Source organism: Enoplosus armatus, chromosome 15 (genome assembly GCF_043641665.1).
Source record: "Enoplosus armatus isolate fEnoArm2 chromosome 15, fEnoArm2.hap1, whole genome shotgun sequence".
Taxonomy (NCBI): domain Eukaryota; kingdom Metazoa; phylum Chordata; class Actinopteri; order Centrarchiformes; family Enoplosidae; genus Enoplosus; species Enoplosus armatus.
Genome location: NC_092194.1, coordinates 20,677,815 through 20,697,669, shown reverse-complemented (window position 1 = coordinate 20,697,669; position 19,855 = coordinate 20,677,815). Strand labels below are relative to the sequence as shown.

Genomic DNA, 19,855 nt, shown 5'->3' with positions numbered 1-19,855 from the left:
AATGAAAAAAAAACACAGAATATTTTGTGATTCCAGCTTCACAATTGTGAGAGAATTTGCTGCTTTTCTCTCCGTTTTATATCTTTGAAATTTGAATATATGACGTGAAGGCGTCACTGTGGGCTCTGGGAAACTGCGATGGACATGTTTTATCATTTTCTGACTTTGTATAGAAAAAGGCCCCAGTAGCATTCTTTTCTAGCATTTCTCTTAAACCAAACATCTCGTTGTGGTCTAGAGGTTGGAGATGCTGACAATGTAATTGTCACTCCGTCTTTCTGTCAGCTCTCTATTGTAAACTATCTATTACAAGCAAAGCAAAGTAGTCGTGTTTCTTTTCCACTCTGACTTCAGTCCATTTGAGCTTTCTGAGACCATCAGACTGCCTCCAATCAACTTCCCGTCCGTGCCGAAGCTCCGACAACCCGGCCGCACTTATCATAAAGTTTTTTAAGGCTGCATGCCGTTACCTTCTTTTCTTTGTAGATCCCGAGCTCCTTCTCCTTCGCTATCTTTGCTTCCTTTTCTAAAAGCAGAAACAAGAAACAGTGTGAACACACAAACTCTGAGATAACAGCATCAATGCGACACAGTGGGAAATCACCACAGGCCACAAGCTGAACTCTGGTAGGTTCAGTTGCAGGTTTCACTCTGTTTGGCTGATAAAAACACTGAAAGTGGAAGGAACATTTTGGGGAAACGCAGTTACATTCTGCCTTGAAACACAACCAGCACAGAAATCACGTGGCATCCTGAACGTACCTTTCTGCTCTTTGAGGTAGTCGGAGTTTTCTGCCATCCACAGCGCCGTCTTGATTTTGATTTCTTTGTCACTCAGCAGATACTGCAGAGAGGCAGAGGGAGCGTCAGCGAACAAGGTACCAAATAACTGGTGTTTTTCTGCATTAAGTCAAATAGTCTCTTACTAAACACTTTAAACACTGTATGTACATCTACCACAATGCAACAGTCCTGCAACAAACACTGCCTTTGTGTAGCCTGATTAAGATTGTTAACGTTATGTATTTAATATGCGACTTATTAATTACAGCATCTTCAGGAAAGGTAATTACGCTACTTTTCTCTGCAGTGTGTCTCAGTTACAGTGGATCTCATCCATCAGCAGGTAACATACCAGCTCTATCTCACTGTCATCTATCCCACTCAGGTCCAGCTCCCCGCTGTCAGCAGCACCATCTGTCACGGAGACAAAAATCAGAGTGGACACACTTAGAAAAGTTGCTGTAACGCACATTTTCCCTGCAGCTTCCACGTCCCAAAGGGGTGAAACAGGAAACAGCAGCTGGCCGAGAAAAAAAAACAACAAAAAAAAAAAAAAAAAGACACCACACATCCTGCTGCGCGTCTCCCTTGTGGAAGTGCTGTGGAGCATCTTCCATCGGGGGTTAATCAGCAAATAAAAAACGCACTGTGACTTCCGATAAGACGTTAATAGGCTTAACTCGCGTTTAAGCGGATCTACCTTAACACACTTTCTTTTCAATTACGATACGCTTTCTAGATTGTGGTTTATTTTTGAAACGGGGAGATGCTGAAACGGCAAATTTGCATTTTTCATGCCGCGGCGGCCGAGACGCAACGCAACATTTGAATGTGTTGACAAAAGAAAGAGGTCTTTGAAATCCCTCGGCGTGCACGCGGTTCAATTTTGGAAGAGAAAAGTTCAAAGACAACGTGATTGACTTTGATAAAGGAAACAAAAGGAGGGAGCGGGTGCAGGCTCTGACAGGAGAAGAAAACCATCAATAGAAATTCAACAGCTTTCACTCCAAAGATCCTCCACCTTGATTAGCTGTTTAGGAACGAAGTGCAACTCTTCTCAGGCTGCCTGCAGACATCAGACAGTCAATCAAAAGGAGTGAAGTTGGAAAGAAACGTTTTAAAGAGGCAGCAAGCGGCAGGTTCATAGGAGTCGTTTAACTTCTGTCAGCTTTCTGCCTTTGACTCGTTCGCAGGGGCCCTCCTTCCTCGGGTTCAAACTCCCAACGGGGCGGCAACTTCAAAGACGAGCCACCTGAGTCCACAGGCAGCTTTCCCGCTTCATTAAGGGGAGACAGGTGCACAGGCAGCGAGCGGATAGATGAGGAAGAGGAGAACACCCATCCTCAGACAGGAAAGAGTGTGTTCTCCCACGACAGAGGAGGTGGGGGAGGGAGGGGGGGGTAATCTAGTCAGCCATTTGAGTTCAGTTAGCAGTTTGCAGCTTGCTTAAAAAAGAAACCGCTCCAGAGGGAAGAGACAGGTCAGTCGCTATCTGTCAGGCCCAGCCCTCTAAGAGCTTCCTCTCCGTGAAGTGTGAGGGGGAGATAAGATGGAGACAAGCCCTGGGAGAGATTGGCAGCTCCGGGAGGCAGAGAGGCAGCGAGACTAAGAGCTGATAACGCCGGTCCAACCCCGGAGAGAGGAAGAGGGAGGGAGCAATTACCAAGTTATTATTCAGCCGCAGCTTTGATATATCTACACTCGCTAATTTGATCAAACCCATAAAATTGTTCTTGGTGAGCGTGCAGAAGAATCCGCAGACCTGAGGATCATCAGGAAGTTAAAGTTGAAATATGAGACAGGAAGAGTTATTTCATTTTTGTCCTCCCATTGGCCATGTAGAGAGTAGACGGCCCAGGAGACAGCCGGGGGCGCCACGAGACAAATGTCCTCGTCCAGACTTGAACCCAGGACGTCACGGTCACACGTAGACATCTACATCTACACTAAAACACACAAGCGTTTCCAGATGTTGTCCACAGTGAAACACCTTAACGACAGGAAAACAGGTAAATCTCTTCTTCGCCCTCTTTTCATTTGGCAAACAGCAAAACTGCATTACAGCTAACGGCCAGCTAACGGCTAGCTAACAGCTAGCTAACAGCTAGCACAGAGTTTGAAAGACAACCGCTCAGTTCCCTCCTGCTCTCTGTGATCACCTGTACCGTCATTTACATTTATTTCTGTTGTCAGGACAACGGAACGAGTATGAAATTGCGATATTAGTCGCGTGTTGACCAGCAGTCATTCCCAAGCCTGAGCTGAGAAAATATTTGTTTTTATGATGGCAACATCGTCTGACGAACTCAACATGAATCCAGGTTAATGGCAACAGCTGCACGGCGTATACTGGTGTTGAAAATGAGCTTAATGCAACAGGAAGTTGTCTTCTTAACTTGACAGCGCCCGACCGTCAGTTTTCACCGAACAACCTGAAACACCAGGCCGGCGTTTCCGGATTTATACACTCGTTTTGGAAAAGCTCCGTTTCTCTGAAACACTGAAGTGGACGCGCTCTTATAATCTGCATTCAAAGCTACATTTCCGTATTTCTGATGCAGCACTCGAAGCTTCAGACACGCCACGATCAGAGGTCAAAACATGTAGGGATTTGATAGACAGCCCCTGGACCACTGATCCACTCAGCAGACTGTTGTTTGATAAGAACGCTGAGACGAACAGGACAACAAAAGCCAACCTTTCAAACCTCTTTGACGAGGACAAACACAAACTACTGAAAAGTAATGAGGGACCTCCTATTAGTTTAGAGGTCAGCATTCTGGATACTTTAAAGACGTAATCATCACAGTTCTGATTGAACACCTGAACTGTTCTATTCATACAGCGTTTACTACTGTCAAAAACCTTCTCAGGTGAAGACACAAGGAAGCAAAGTTTTCATTTAAATGTGAAGGTCTGACGACTCATTTATGAGCTGTGTCACATACATATATATGTATATATATATACATATATATGTATAATATTTTTACCCTCTCCTGTTAGAATTGGCTGCAGTGGTCAGATTATGCTACACAAACAGTAAATCCATGACAGGTGAGGGCTGCACTAAATGACTCGCCTCCTTATTGATGGAAAACTAAACGTCTGCAGCCGTCTGGCCTTCATCAGTGGAAACAGCTGAATGAGAAGAAGTGGATTACATCATCTCATTAGCCGAAGACTTGCAGCACATTGACAAAACTTCAAACTCCTGAAGGGAAACAGAAGTCACCTCCCTGATGACCTCGGACACAGTGAGAGACTAGTTTCCTCTTCCCGTCCAGGCTGACAGGAGCCCGAGGTCTTTTGGCGGCAGCTCAGCGGCTCAGAGATCCAGCTCGGCCTGCATATCAATACAGGGGGTTAGGGGGGGCGGATTCCCCAAACATCTTTATTTCTTGTCCGAGGAGCTTCTGCTCTCCAGCAGTGAATCCCTCGGGAGCACACCTCCGACCTCATGCTGCGGGAGGAGGAGAGGGAGGGATCCGTCCTGAGCAAATGATTTCAGAAAAGAGACGAAGAGAAGACGTGATGGAGGGAAAAGGGCAGCGATGGGAGAGACGACGGCCACATGATAATATCAATCATCACTATTCATCAGTCTACCAAGCCAACAGTTCAAGTAGTCACTTTCACTCATTGAGTTCATCCAAACTACAAACATTTGGGTGATTTCTCACTTTCCTCTTCCAGCGTCTGATGGGGGAGTTACGCTCTACGCTTTACACTTCACAAGCTCCGCGTTAAACATGAACGCATCACTTTCAAACTGTGGATGTATGAAGGATGAAGTGTCATTTTGGCCTGTTGTTAACGTCACTGAGCTAATGCTAATGCTAATTCGTGAGTGCTAATGTACGCAGCCAACAACGTTTACTACGTTTTCTACTCAGCTTGTTGCTAATAAGAAAGAGAACGGAGGGACGAAAGATTTGATAACAGAGTTGTTGGTAAATCGGTGAATTTTCCAAATTGGGGTCGAGTCAGAAATCTCAAGACAGATTTATTAAAAGCGAATAAAAGTCAAAAGCTATCAGCATGGAGAGATACCACTAGAGGTAAGTCATTTAGGCAAAGTGACCCAGATGTTTGTGTCCCATGAAGTTTGTTGATGAACACTTGATTAATACTTTTTTTATAATAAATTAATAGTCCTCTCAAATGTGAGGATTTGCTGCTTTTCTCTGTCGTCTATGATATTAAAACGTAAGTCTTCAGGTTTTGGACTGTTGGTCGAATAAAACAAGGAATTTAAAGACAAAACAAATCAATTCATCAACAAAATAAATTTAGATTATTAAGATTAAATCGGTAATGAAAATGATCGTTAGTTGAGATATTAAAAACCTTCACAACGTGTTGAAATGACGAGTTTGTGACCAAATTAAAAAAGCGCTGCAGCGTGCTCAGGATGAACAGCTCAACTTGTCCCAGTTCATCTCCGCACAGTAAACCATTACCGGCAACTGGCCAACAAAGTCGTGTAACTGACTGCAGGCCACATGTATTTCACAGTGTTGCACTAGTTTTTAGCACAACAGTATTTGTTCTGGTGCTTTTCCAAGTCGTCACCTGGCGTCACAGAGAGTGTCCTCGTGTTTGCTCACAGCAGCGTGTTTTCGGCGGCAGTCTGAGAAGATGCCAAATTCAATTTCTCCTGGTGAATGAAGCCGCCTGAAGATAAATCGAGTAAGAAACAGAGGAAGACGGCGAAGCAGCGGTCTGATCCGTCTGCGAGGAATGCGTCACTGTCGCGCCTGCAGGCTGTTAACTCCATCACACCTGTTCTCTCCTGGTCCTCACAGACAGGTAACCTGACCCCAGGTTTACCCCTCTACCCCTCCCCCTACTGCTTCAGAAATACCCCTGAAAATACCCTCCCTCCTCCCCCGTCTCCCACACATCGCAGTGTCCCAGGCGGCGGCAGGCCTGTCTGATGTGGTCAGGAGAATAAGATGCTTCACTGCAGACACTCTCTAATACCAAAGAAGAGAAGAAAGAAGACAAAGACACAGAAAATGTGCCCTGCAGGAACGAACGCTAACAGGTGAAGAAGACGGCCTTTTGAAGGCGGCGAGGGAGGGAGAGAACAATAGATTTAAAAGAGCAAGAGTGGGGAGGGAGGAGGGAGAGCTGGTGGGTGAGAGATTGAGCCAAACATAGAAGGTAAGAGACTGAGATATTAAAGGATGAGGCTGGTGGTGTGCTATATTTTTCTTAGTGTCCACAAGTCCCAGGAAAAGACCAAAAACAACAATGTGTTAGTCCGTCTCTTAATACTTTCTGACTTCCCGTCTGTGGCTCTCAGCCCCGAGCTCATCGGCTCCCACTGAAGACGTAAATCTTTTTAAAAAAAAGTCTCACAAATATAAAGCTTCACTCTTAAAAAGAGTTCCTAAAACTAAAAAGCTAGTCACTGTAGTTTCCACCAAACGTTACTCAAACAGGAGTAAACAGTGGGGATTTGCTGGGAACTATTTTCAGCAGCGGATTAATACACATTTGTTGCTCTAGTGAGTATTTTCAACATAATAAAAGAGGAGTGGTTTGTCTGCATTTGGCATTTGTTGACAATAAACAAATAAGATACTGGAAGCCTTATGGAGCCTTTTAGAGACCGAGGATGAAAAATAAGAAATGGTAAACAGCAAAGAGACCAAAGATAAAATGGCAACAGCAGAAAAGTAGGCAGAGAAAGACAAAGAGAGGCTGAGCTGGAAAGATTAAGAGAGAAAGGATGAGGTAGGCAGGACACTGAGAGACAAAAGAGACTGATGGAGAAAACCAGCAGGAGGGAAGACATGGAGGAACGAGCCGACAGCAGCTGAGAGAGAGAAAAGACGGGAAAAGTTAAAAACAGAGAGGAGAAAGGTTGAGACAAAAACATGGACGAGGGAAGGGAGAGAAAAGGGAGGCTTAAGGGGAGTTCACTGATCTCCTTATAATCCTGAGCTGTATTTCATTTCGGCCTCATCTGAAAAGACGAGGAATAAAATAGAAAAAAAGTCGTGCTGGCTAAATTAAAAGAAGCGTCAGTCTGCTGACTCCTCCACACCTCCCATCCTCTCTCCCTCCCTCACTCCAGATCTCCGCCGCCCCCTCCCCTTTCCAAAAAAACAAAGAGAGTGTGTGTGTGTGTGTGTGTGTGTGATCTGCAGGATGAATGGGGCTGTGTAGCCCCGGTGCTGCAGGATCACCCATCATCCACACTTCAAATAAGGCGCCCACATTATCCAGACTCACAGCTCTTCATGTCAGCAACAATCCTGATCCGCTCCTACAAAACTAAAAGCCCTCGACCTGCACCGAGCCCGGCCACGGGGGCTGCAGGGAGGAGAGGCAGACACGAAGGGAGATATTTCAATTTGTCAGGAGTCTGGCTTTTAGATGGGAAAGTGACTGTTCAAGGTAAAGTGAAATCAACTGCTGCAAAGAGACAAAATCAATGATAGCATTTTATAAAAGGAACTAGGCTACATTTCTACAGACTGGCACTGAGGTATTTTATAAGAACTGCTGATGATCATTTTCATTATTGCTATTTTTTGATAAATCAGTTGATCTATAAAAAGTAAAAGACAACAACAAACGCAGGTCACAAGTTATCAGAACTCAAAGCTTAGCATTTGGGGAAATATGCTTATTAGCCGTCTTTCCAGTTGTTGTTAATAAGATTGATATCAAGCTCATGTCTACACGTTAAGGAGGAAGCTGGAGGCGGGTGGCGGTTAGCTTAGCTTAGCATAAAGACTGGAAACAGAGGGAAACAGTTAGCCTTCTCTCAAAAAGGTCAAAAACACGCCTACCAATTCTTCTATGGCTGACAAAAGAACGTTAATCTCCTTTGTTGTTTTTACATTTGTGTTTGTGGACAGATTAAACACTTTGTAGAGGGAGTTATGCGCTGGAACTACTTCTTGACAAACAACAGTTTCTCCATCTGTCCAGTCCTCTTCGCCCATACTGCACGTTGCCAGATACAATCTGTTAGCACCGGCTTTTAGCATCGGTCTCTATACAGGGACAAAATCCGAGAGAGCCAAAACCTGGAAACCTCACAGTGACGAGACTTCAAAACACAAAATATTCCATGTTTAATGATATCAAATGAAGGCCAGGAAAACCCTCAAATGTTCAAAGCTGTAACAGCAAATGTTTGGTATCTTTACTTGATAAGGGACTTAAACAATTCGATTATCAAAGATGTCATTGGATGTCATCGTTTCTTTTTTTCAGCTCTAGAAGATAAGACTGTTTTGAGGGAAATAATAATATACCGTCACATTTTTTGCCAAATCACAGACCAAAACGTCTGAGACAATCCGAGTCCGATAACAAATAATTAACCTGCATGTAGTAAAACCTCGAGTTGCTTTTATTCTGCAGCTAAAAGAAAAAGGATGCAAAGAGTGAAGACGTGTTTTATCTGCAGCGTTCACTCTTCACCCTGTTCCACTGTTGCACTCATGCTAAGACATCTATGGATCACGTTGTCTATAAAGTGCCTCAAATGCAAAAAAGGAAAAAAAAGCAGCTCCTGGTAAAAGTCCTTCCCTGCAGCAGTATGAGGTAATAAGGCTCGGTGCCAACTCTGCCCCGGAGAAATAACCAGCCAGCCGAGGCAATAAATAGAGTGCTAGATTCTCGCTGACACGGGCGGGCTGGGCGAGCCCATTAAAACCTGACCTCCCCGACCTTGGAGGAGCCCAGACTGAGGGTACGCCCACTCAACCACCTGCTCCTCCTCCTCCTCCTCCTCCCTGGACACAGAGTGGGGGAGCGGGGAGATATATATGCATATAGGAGCTGGTGGACGATAAGACTCCTGGAGGCAAACTGTGTCCCACTTGTTTATATTTGACAGCTGTGCTTATAAATCTGTGCGTTTGGGACACAAGAAAAGCACTCAGCCAAGGCTTTACTACCTTATAAACTTGTTTTTAACAGTATTTTTCTTATTACCAACAAATCCCATGAAAACAATGCATGTTATCTACTAACACGTAGTGTGTATCACAGCTCTTCCTCTGCGCCATAGAGCTCCACACACGCCTCACTATGACACCTTCATCACCATGAACACACACTCTGTAGTGTATTCTGACTCAATCGCACACACACCGTCCTGCTGCCTCAAATGCTCACTAGAGCACCACATGTGGATTAATCCGCCGCTGAAAATAGTCCCCAAGAAATGCACAATTTCCTCCCGTTTTAGGAAATCACTGAGCCTTTTTAAAGAATAAAGTATGTATTTGCGATCTGTTTTTAAAGATCTACGCCTTGAAATGGTAAGAAATGCCTAATTTTGCATATATTTTGCATAAGAACTAACCACTTGTAGCTTTCCACCTAAATTTTGAGATATCCTAATTAACCAGCAGGCCTGTAGAGGTAACCTCTGGGCAGAGGTGCGAACCCTTTCAGCTGTGTTATTAGTTGTGTTTCGGTCCAAATTAGTTTAAAAAGGTGGTCAAATAAAATGCAAAGTGAGTGTGACATTTTCATTGGCTAGCGTTATGTAAATGTACTCAACAGGACGTGACAAAAAGATTATTAAACGAGCATCAGTGACTGTGGTACGTCATGACATTTTATTTCCGTTTCATACCTCAGATGGCATTTATGATATTGTGACGAGTTCATTTGTTCCCACGGTCCACGCTCTGGGTGGTGTTTATGTCAGCGGGGAGGGGGGGGGGGACATGCAGCAAATGTCCCCAGCTGGTTGCCTGGAGTGTGTCCTCGACCACAGGGTCACCTGGACAAACCTGCTCTCTGTACTCTTTACTTTTTGGTCATTAAACAATAAGTAGTTCAGCCTTTATCACGTCTTCTCTTCATCAATACAACAACTCTTACAACTTCCAACAAGTGTAAAACTTTTTAGGATTATTTAGGCCTTTTGTTTTATTATTTATGCACAAACTAAGTGTGTAAAGTGGATTAAAACAGCTCGTCGTACCTACGTGACCATGTCAGCTGTTGGTCAGTGACTTCCAGTGGTGAATTATCACAGACTGAAATACAGTTCGGTCAAATTTGCTCGAATAACACGAGATGAGAATTAGCTTTGCATTCAGTCTGAACACCGTTAGAGCTTTTGGTTGGTTTGCGAGTTAAGATTTATTTATTTGTGTCCAGACTAAACTGTACTGTTGTCCTGTAAACATACCTAACAAGTAAAACGCAAGCTGTCCTAAACAGTAGAACACAAACAGGACTTAAGACTGGATTAGCCGACATTACATCACTTTTGTTTCCATTGTTATGACCGGCCATATTGTTTTTCCTCTCTTTTGCCATCTGTGGCGGCCACAACTGTGTGTCCTCTCACAAACTAGACAAATGTTTGTATTGAAAGTGACGTCTTTTTTCAACAGCGTGAGCCACGTTTTCCATATTTGAACGAATGCCTTTGATCAGAGGAGATGTTCTGTCATTTTGTCCCACTTCAAATATTCGGCCTATTTTCCCAAACAGTGTGTAATTTTACATCACAAGAGCAGGATGAATTAATCATCAGCACTGAGTGAACCCACAACGTAAGAATATCATGAGACGAACTGAAAGGCTCTTTGATGGAGGAGGAGGAGGACATTCTGTAGTCCGTCACGGCGGCCTCGGCAGTACAACTGAAGTATTTGGAGAATGTCGTCATGAAAACAAGAGCAGCTTAATGTCTGCGTTGTTGTGCATGAGAATCAAACATTTCAAATGTCAGATGACTCCCGCGGGAATGTTTAGCCAAATGTTGCCTTTGCCACACGGATGAATCAGCGCTGTGTGTCTTACACCAAAGCCAACCACTTGCTCATCTGCATGAATACATTTGCAAACTTTCTATAGAAGTAACCAGAAGAGACGACACCAAATCAAAAAAAAAAAAGGACAAATCCTCCCTCCGATCCCCTTCTGCTGTTATACATCATCAGTCTGGGATGTTGAAGGAGCTCCAGCAATGATTTCTACATGTGTTTCTGCTTCTGATATTGATTTTCTATGTTTGCTTTTCAGTTAAGAACAAGCAGGAGTCACATCCCTGACTCAAAACACAAAACGTCTTATAATTGCAATGCAGTCTGGTGTATGTTTTTTTTTTCAAGCAACTGTGGGTTTAGAAATCAGTCTCGACTCCTCTCCTCTAATGGATTTCGCTCTGTATGCTGGATGAACGTGGGTGCAAAATGCCTCTTTTCCAAGTGACAAGAAAAGCTGACATTTACTGTTGATGTTTTGAATTCTTTAAAATGTTTCAGATTTAACAGCTGGCAAAACAGTCTTACCACAAGTGCCATTAGTAGCTGCTCTGGAGCTTTTAAATCGTGTCACACTGTCTTCCTCAGATCTTTCAAAGGTCGAGAAAGAACTTTCGATCCCAACTTTTAAGCCAACACGAACATGAAGTCCTTAAATGATCAGAAATCATCTAAAATTTTAAAATGTACAATTCCATGACAGCCGGAAAAACTCCATTTGCTGATGAAGATTGAGTGCTATGATCAAAAGCTCCAGAACAGCTACTAATGGACCTTGAGGAGAGATTGTTTCAACTACGGCTGTTTCTAAAAAGGTCAAGAACGAACCAATTTAAAACTAAATGAATAAATTAAACTACTTTTTTTTTAACTTTTATCTGCCTGCTGAAGGGCTCCTCACAAGTATCTGCACAGCATGGCAGAGTGTAGGGAATCAAACCTGTGACAGTTTAGCTACAAGCCTGCGTCTCTGAGCTTTAGTCTTCCTACTGCTGCCTCCTCTGCAGCTCATCTCGACAACATTAACACATTAACTGATGTAGTTGGAAAGCTGAGAGTCCACTTTGACTCAAGACTTTACCTTATATGCAATTTGAATTGACCCAAATGTGTTGACGTCTGTTCCTTTGAAAACTCACTCTGAATTATATTCAAACCTGGACATCCTCAGCGTTCAGACTCAGAGTCTCTTAGTTCTCTCGTGAGGATCCTTCCAGAAACAAAATGATCCTCCTGGATTTGTTTTCTCTTTTTTTTTAACTAAAACTTTAACCTAAATCATGGCGACATTAAAGACCCGACAGCGACAATCATCATCTGGTCACTCGTCTTAGTTTGCTGTACTGACAGAATCAGGATTTAAATGTCTGTCTTTAGTCTGATTAGACATTATTTCCTTCACCAAGACGCTGGTTCAACAGGGCACATGATGATACACCAAACACCGTCCTCCTGGATCAATACGCCTCAAATTACAAAACATTATGAGACTAAAAGACTAAATAAGTTCAGTTCTGAAAAGACGAAGATAACCGAGCAGTCTTCTTCAACTTGCTTCCAAGTTTCCTTCACCGTCAACAATCTCCACCGGCATCAGAAACTTGTGAGAGAAAAAACAAGCTGACCAATCACAGCTCTTGTGGTCTCCACGGAGCCGACACGTAGTCACATGAACAACTGTGAATCCCCCTTTGAGGTTAAGGGAAGCTCGTCTTCACGGTTGATCGCTCGGTAGGGAACGGGACACTATACGTCAGACCATCCATCCAAACCTCCTCCACTAGACTCTTTTCAGTGGTGAAGTCAAACTGTTAGATCTCACCAGGAAAACAGCAACACAATGTGAGTCGGTAGAAGATTATTGTTCTTTGGCTCTTCTAATATTCAGAACAATCAAAACAGTCAGACCGCAGTTTGATTAAAAAGTCGTTTTTACCACAAAAAGTTCTCATACATTTGGAGTCAATCCCAAACACTGTCTGGTCTGGGTGGGGCCCCTGCTAAAATCCCCAGTCCTGCAGTGTAAGGAGGGGGGTGGAGGAGGGTGGAGGAGGAGGGTGAGACAGTGAGATCTGCTGTGACGTAACAGCCAGAGGCGAGCGGTTTCCTGCCTTTGCCTGCCTGCTAAACGGTAGCTGTCATCTCCCGTCAGGCTGGCGGCGGCAGACGAGACGGCTTCCCTCTCCCTCCCCGGGCCAGAAGACGCACATCATCTGCAATCACAGCCGGCTGCTGTGACGGGCCGCCGCAACCATCTCACCAGAGAGACTGACTGCTAACTGCTGCTCACACACACACACACACACACACACACTGATTTCATATTCCACGCCACCCGGCTGCTGCTGCTGAGGTAGCTTAGCTTGCACTGACTCATACTGAGAGCGTATGATTGGCCGTCCATGGAGAGCAGCCAGAGCTTGAAATAAATATTAGACTTTTGTTCTTCTTCTTGTTTTTCTGCTGAGTATCAGTGACGCCCGTCTCCCTGCGCTGTCATCATGCCTGTCTGTCTGCCGCCCAATCCGGTCGCTCTGCTCCTCTGAGAGGTTGAGTCCATCCGGCCATATGTCCATCAAGCTCTACTGTACCGCCCCAGGCACTGTAACACACACACACACACACACACACACACACACACACACACACACACACACACACACACACAGGCCTGCCCAGCTGTCCCAGCAGCAGAGAGGAAATGAGTGGAACGAAGTTTGTGTGAATGGATTAGCTGCATAAATTAGTAATAAGTCATTATTAATTAAAGGAACAATACGCTTAATCTTTCCTGCAGAAAGTGGCCACAGGTTCAAAACTGTTGACTGAACAAAACCACTGAATCAAATATTTATGGGACAGTTGCTGAGATTCATGTCTTTCAACTCATCATCTCCCCACCACACACACACACACACACACACACACACATCCTTGTACTGTATTTGTGAGAACCCCCATTAACATAATGCACCCTAGTACTACTGACCTCTACCCTACTGTTAAAGTAATAATTAAACGGTTTGGGAAACATGCTTTCTTGCAGAGTTGATAGACGTTTGTACGGTAAATATGAAGCTACAGGCAGCAGCTGTTTAGCTTAGCGTAGCTTAGCTTAGCTAAGGCTGTAAACAGGGGAGGGAACCTCTAAAAGCTCATTAACGCTACATTTTGAAAGACGGTGGTGTGACGTGATTTTTCAGGGGATGTTATTGGTCAGGTGCAGTAACTTCCTGGAGTCTCCCGACAAACTCACTGTGACGTCAAGACTAAAAAGGAAGTTACTGCAGTTTCTGAATAAATGTATTAAGAGAACTGGCCAGTGGTCAAACGTAGTACTACAACTACAACATCCCCTGTGGCCCGTAGACCACCATTATGAAAGAGATCTGGAAACGCTGGTGGCTGCTGGGATCAAACCAGTGACCTCCTGATTTGAAGGGCTGCCTCTCTCCTCATTAGCATCTCAAAAAGACAACACAAAAGGAGCTTGTAGATCCCCCCCCCCCCTCCAGATCTGACTGCTGAGGAGGTGAAGTGTGTTGCTGCTGAAGCACAGGATGAGACTCTTTCATCCCTGAACGACTCCTCTGTGGACAGAGAGACAGATGCTGCTCATTTAAAAAGACTATAATTGACTCAGCAGAGCTGCTGTCAGAACGCAGATCTGTCAGAGAGCTTCTACCACGCCCCGAAACGCTGAGAGATACGATTTACTGCAGTAATTGCTGTTAGTGAGGAGGACGGGTGGTAGAAAGTGTTTTCGGAGAACAACTTCTTGTCTGGGGAGCAATGACGGTTTCCTTAAACGCAGCCTAACACCTGTAAAATAGCTACAAAAACGGGGTGTGAAACCAAGTTAGATCTTAAAAATGAAATGGATTCTTCAAAGAGCAAAAGGCCCCGCTGAAATCTAGAGTTTCACACACTTCAAACGGCTCTTTCCCCAGACGTTTTCAGGCAATAAAAACGGCAGAATGGTTTGTCAAGAGCTGGGGAGCTGTGCTCACTGAGGTAGTTAAGGTCAGGGCAAACGTCATTGATTGAACTAAGTGCTACGCTGAAAACAGTGTGCCTCAATCAATGCTGCCTCTAATGGTGCGAGGCGGAGCTCCCCGAAGACCTCGGCTATGGACGAATGTGACAATGTCATCCGGAGGTGCCGGAGTCACGTTCTTTCTGCTGGCAGAGCGCTGGCCGGCCCGGCCGCTCTCAGTTTCTCCTCTGATAGCACAAGTTAATGAAAATGCCGTTACTCAGACAGGCCGTCGATGAGGGAGGGGGGTGACACCCGGTGAAAGATAGAAAAGAGGGTAACTATGGATGCACAGCTGTCACGGTTTCAATGACTGCAGCGTTTCCAAAAATGGATGCAGTTCATCTTTAAGAAACCCTCAAAGTTAATAAATGTAATCTATTTAATCTCCTGCTGTGACGCGCTACTAACTCCATTTATTACTTTTACTGATTAGAAACAAAATGATCAATTCATTCACTGATTATTAAGTAATCAGAGCTGACAGATGCAAAGATTTCACTTTCCTCTGTGAGTGATGAAGGAAAGAGTACCAACTTAGTTCATAGCTCTCACAGAATGGGTAAAAAGGGCAATTAGTTTGGGCAAATATTTACTTTCTCCTGAGAATAAAAAAGGAAGATGAAGCGACAAACACTTGGACTGAGGCTGCAACACACGCCAACAATCAGTGTCTTTGTGTTAAAGCAACAGTTTGGTATTTTATAAGACTCTTTGCAGAGACTTGTGTGGTGAGATATTAGCTGGTTAGCTTAGCATAAAGACATCCACCTCCCAGCACCTCTCAAGCTCTTTATATCTTGTTTGTTTAATTTGTACAAAAACTGAAGCACAAAAAACGACATGTTGTGGTTTCACAGGGTTTATGTTCCCCACTGTTTGTTGGCAAGACGCAGTGACGGGTTAATTAGATCCTTAAGAGTTAAGATTGCTCTTTTTGTACATTTCTGTCTTTGATTTGGCAACACCCACGCGGCTCCTTGTTCTTTGTTTCTCGTTCCCTATTTTTTATGATCCGTACCCAGTTTAAGTTTGTTAAATGCTCCTTCACTGCCAAACTCCAACCAGCTTTGCATTGCTTCCTCTTCCCCACACGGAAAGAGAAACACTTTCATTAAGAGACTGAACATGTGTGTAAAATGGCTGCACGGCCATGTTGAAAGCTCTCTTTTTCATATCATTTTGGGGTTTTATTCATCAAGAAATGATCTGGGGTTTTGATTAAAAGGCAAGTGAAAATCAGATTTTAAAATGACAATTCAAAAACATCTGATTTTAAAAACACCTTTGGCAGTGCCCACTCTCTCATTTAGCTGTTTATTGTATTTTAATTGCACAGGAGGACTTTGTCTCTTTCAATTATCAGAAGGGCTTTTCTGACAGCTCTGTCAGCATAAGAGGTTCTTGTTTTTACTGATTATCTTCATCAAGCACAACAACAACTTTTGGATGATTGGGACATAAAATGTGGGTAGAAATCAGCTGAAACTCACCAGTGCCTTTTTTAAAAATAATGAAGACAATGAGCCTTATGTGTCCATGCTAGTAAATACACAATTATAACCAAGCAGCTCTTGTGTGGGTGTCTAAAAAGATCAACCAGTGACTTTGTTCCACTGGTTTTAATTTAGTTTCCTTTTTATTTTGTTTCCTTTCTTGGTCTCTTTTTCCCCGAGAGAATCCAAAATTACACCCTCTTCCTCCAGTGCCCTCTGCTAGCAATGTCCACACACACACACTCTCCAAAGTATAGATGAAAGGCTCAGCCCTAATGACAAGGTACCCTGTCCACTTAATACTTCAAAGATTGAGCTTGGGGGGGCCATGATACCCCCCCCGCCCCTCCCATATCCACCACAATTAGCCAAAGCCTGAACCAAACCAGGACCAGCCTGAATCCACAGAACCTCCATCTGCATCCAGCTCCGTGTGACCGGCCTCCGAACAAAGACACGGAGGCAGGAAAACACTTCCTGTGGACGCGGAGATACACAAACACTCACACTGGTCACACACACTAATTCAAGTGTAATCAGACACACATGTTCGGTGCCACACACACACATAACTGAGATTACACACAAATAAACACGCAAACACCCAACACGACACACAAATCGTCCTTTTCAACCAAACAGTTCAAACTAAAGAAGTTTTCTGTCTTTTCACAGCATCGAACATCAATAACTGTGTTAGTCTTTGTTTTACTGTGTGCCAACTTCTACTTAAGTAAAAGCAGCAATAACACACTGCAGAAATACTCTGTTACGAGTAAAAGTACAAAAGTATTAGTATCAAACTTTAAACTACCAAAAGTACTCATGATGCAGTATATTGTATATTAATTACTTTATATTCCGCTGGGTAGCTTCTGAAATGCTCCCCAGAGATCTAATAATACACTCATTTGTTGACTATATTTTGTACCATTAATCTGAATCTGTTAAGTAACGAGTAACTGAAGTGATCAAATAATTGCAGTGGAGCAGAAATATAAAACAGCAGAACAAGGAATCCGTCCATCCATACAAAAAGTGTAAAAACAACAAGTTTTGTTACCTTTGGACAGAGCCAGGCTAGCTGTTTTTCCAGTCTTTATGCTAAGCTAAGCTAATTGGCTGTTAACTGTTAATTAGGCAGTCGTTTGCAATTTAGCTTTCAGATGCGCACTGGTTCTGATGAGTCAGAGCAAATTGTCTTTATGAACTTCTGAAACTGGGGAGGAAAAATAGAAAATCCACCCAAAAAGGTGTGTCGCTGGTTGGCCGCTCAGTCCTGAGATCAGACAATATGGCAGCACAGAGACACACAACCTCTCAGGGGGAAGAGCAGCGAAGCTCTAATCACACAGCTCCCCGGTGAGATCAGCCTCAAGTCCCACAGGCCAGCGATTAAACCCTTTAAATCGCGGCCATGTTTCATTTTTTAGTGCCGATTTTGTCGTTCACGGCCCGAACGATGACACGTCGACGTGAAGGGGATGACTCAAGCTAACGTCACTCTATAACAAAAACCAATTTAAAAAACAGGAGACGCTTACAATTAACACGAGAGCTTCTGATTTAGAGAGACGTGATTCATCGCAGTTTGGTAATTGTGGCTCTGCTCGCTCTTAACCTCGCCCCCCCGTTGTGTATTCCCATGATGAAATGAGGTCAGTGGTAATATTGGGGGACATTTTCGTCAGGTTAATGGGTGGTTTGACCCGAGCGATGGATGTTTTAGGGAGGCAGGTTTTTTTTTTTTTTTTTTTACAGAGACCGTCCCACAGACCTGGACACATTCAGGTTTGCATTTATGTACTTAATGTAATACTTAATGTAATACTTAATGTAATACTTAATGTAATATGGCAATTTAGTGTTTTAAATGAAGGAGCACATCATTTACATTTTAACGGTTTAATGGACACTTTTTTCCAGCTGGAAGGATTATTATATTGAATTGTCATAAAATCCATTTTATGAACCTTTTTAAAGTTAGAATTTTATTGTTTTTGTTCATTTACAAGTCAATATATTTCATCACGACCACTGATGCTTTCTGTTAAGGGACGTTTGATGTCAAATGAGCGATTAAATCATCATTGTCCTCTTCCTCTCCATCTCCGCGCCTTAGTTTCTATATTTTACTATTTCTTTTTATTTATGGTTCATATGTTGTTTGCCACATATTTAGGTCTAATGAAGAAATGATGGCAGAATGATTTTCACAATAAATCATGTTCATATTGATTTTAGGTTTAATTTGTGTTAGAGTTTATTTTCTTAAACTTCAGCTACATCCACCCAGTAACATGATGTATGAATCAATAAAGAGAAGGAAGCTGAAAGATGCTAGTCAGCTAGTCAAGATTAAACTATTTCTTTGTGTTTCTGTAGGTGGCTGTCAGTAGGTCCACCACTTCGGTCCAGACTGAAATACCTATATAACCAGATCAGATGGATTATCATGAAATTATTACGTTACTGACATTCACGTCCCCCTCAGGATGAATGGAAATAACTTTAGTGATCCCTAAACTTTCTTCTTTGGCACCATGATCAGCTCAACGTTTCAATTTACTTTGGTTTATAACCAAAATACCTGCAAAACAAACAAATGGTTATAAATGTTAGCATGCTAACCCGCTAAACTGAGACGGTGAGCATGGCAAACATTATACCTGCTTGACATCAGCATGTTAGCACGCCGACATTAGCATTTAGCTCTAAGCACCGCCGTGCCTCACAGAGCCGCTAGCATCGCTGCAGACTCTTGTTAATACATAGAACAGATTACAGACAGTTAAATACACCACGTTAATGTGTGAAGTGTCTTCACCGCCCTCTTCAGCTCCACCCAGAGCCAACGTTCAGAATCTCTAAACAGCATCCACTTACACTCGGCCTGAAGTGCCATTTTAGGTAATGCGTGTAAAAATTTGTAAAAAAAAAACAAACTCTTGACTTGTATGCGTAATCGTTATGGGGCCCAGGTCAATATTTATGGACACAAAGAGGCTTCTGCCGGGATTCAAACCTCTGACCTTTATGTTACAGGATATTCTCCAAACATTGGCCCACCTCACCACCCCTCCCCTCCCCTCAGAACATCCATCCATCAAAACACACTTCACCTCCCACCCCTGGCCTCTCCTGACTCCCGTCCTCCTACTCAGAGCCATAAAAACACAGGTTTCCTCATCAGGACAGATGAAGCTGCGTGGCACTTATACCTCGCATCCATCAACGCCTCTGCACTCCCAGATAGGGGGGGGTGGGGGGTGGGGGGGCAGAACATCCCACTCATGTAATTAGGTAATTACAGGCAACGCATGATGGATCCCTGTAGTTGTTTTATTTTTGCAACTGTTAAGTCACATTGACAGAGGGTGGGATCACTCCTACGGTTTGTTTCAGGTATTGTTTTCATTCTAACAGCAGCGGAAAGTTCCGTCTGTTCTACTGTTTGATTCGTCGAGGTTCCCCGTACCTGACTGCATGTGAACAAGAGCCTGTGAACAACAGTCTGTCGTCCACAAATCCCAAGACAATGCAAAATATTCCAAGATTTATGTCTTCAGTAGGAACAAATGGGCTTCGTCCTGAGGAGGTCAGAAAGGACCGAAAGACGGAAAAACATATTGTTGGTTTTGGCGTTTTCATGGGATTTGTTGATACCAGACTGATCCTTTAAGTAGCTAATTCATGAAACAGAAACTGGCTGATCGGCCGTCTTATGTGAGGTTTTGATTTTTGCCACGCATGCCTTTTTCCTGTGGTGGTCATAAGGA

The 19,855-nt window shown here is 43.5% G+C and overlaps 1 protein-coding gene across 1 annotated transcript in view; it reads right to left on the bottom strand.

Moving 5' to 3' along the window:
- The window catches only part of LOC139297655 (transcription factor IIIB 90 kDa subunit-like), an 89,381-nt gene that overhangs the window by 33,392 nt on the left and 36,134 nt on the right, over positions 1-19,855 (bottom strand). Inside the window, exons 12-14 of the mRNA XM_070920417.1 lie at positions 1,136-1,197; positions 763-844; positions 471-526 (exon numbers count right to left, since the gene is read on the bottom strand). Coding sequence (XP_070776518.1) covers positions 471-526; positions 763-844; positions 1,136-1,197 — 200 coding nt within the window. The remainder of the gene's footprint in view (positions 1-470; positions 527-762; positions 845-1,135; positions 1,198-19,855) is intronic.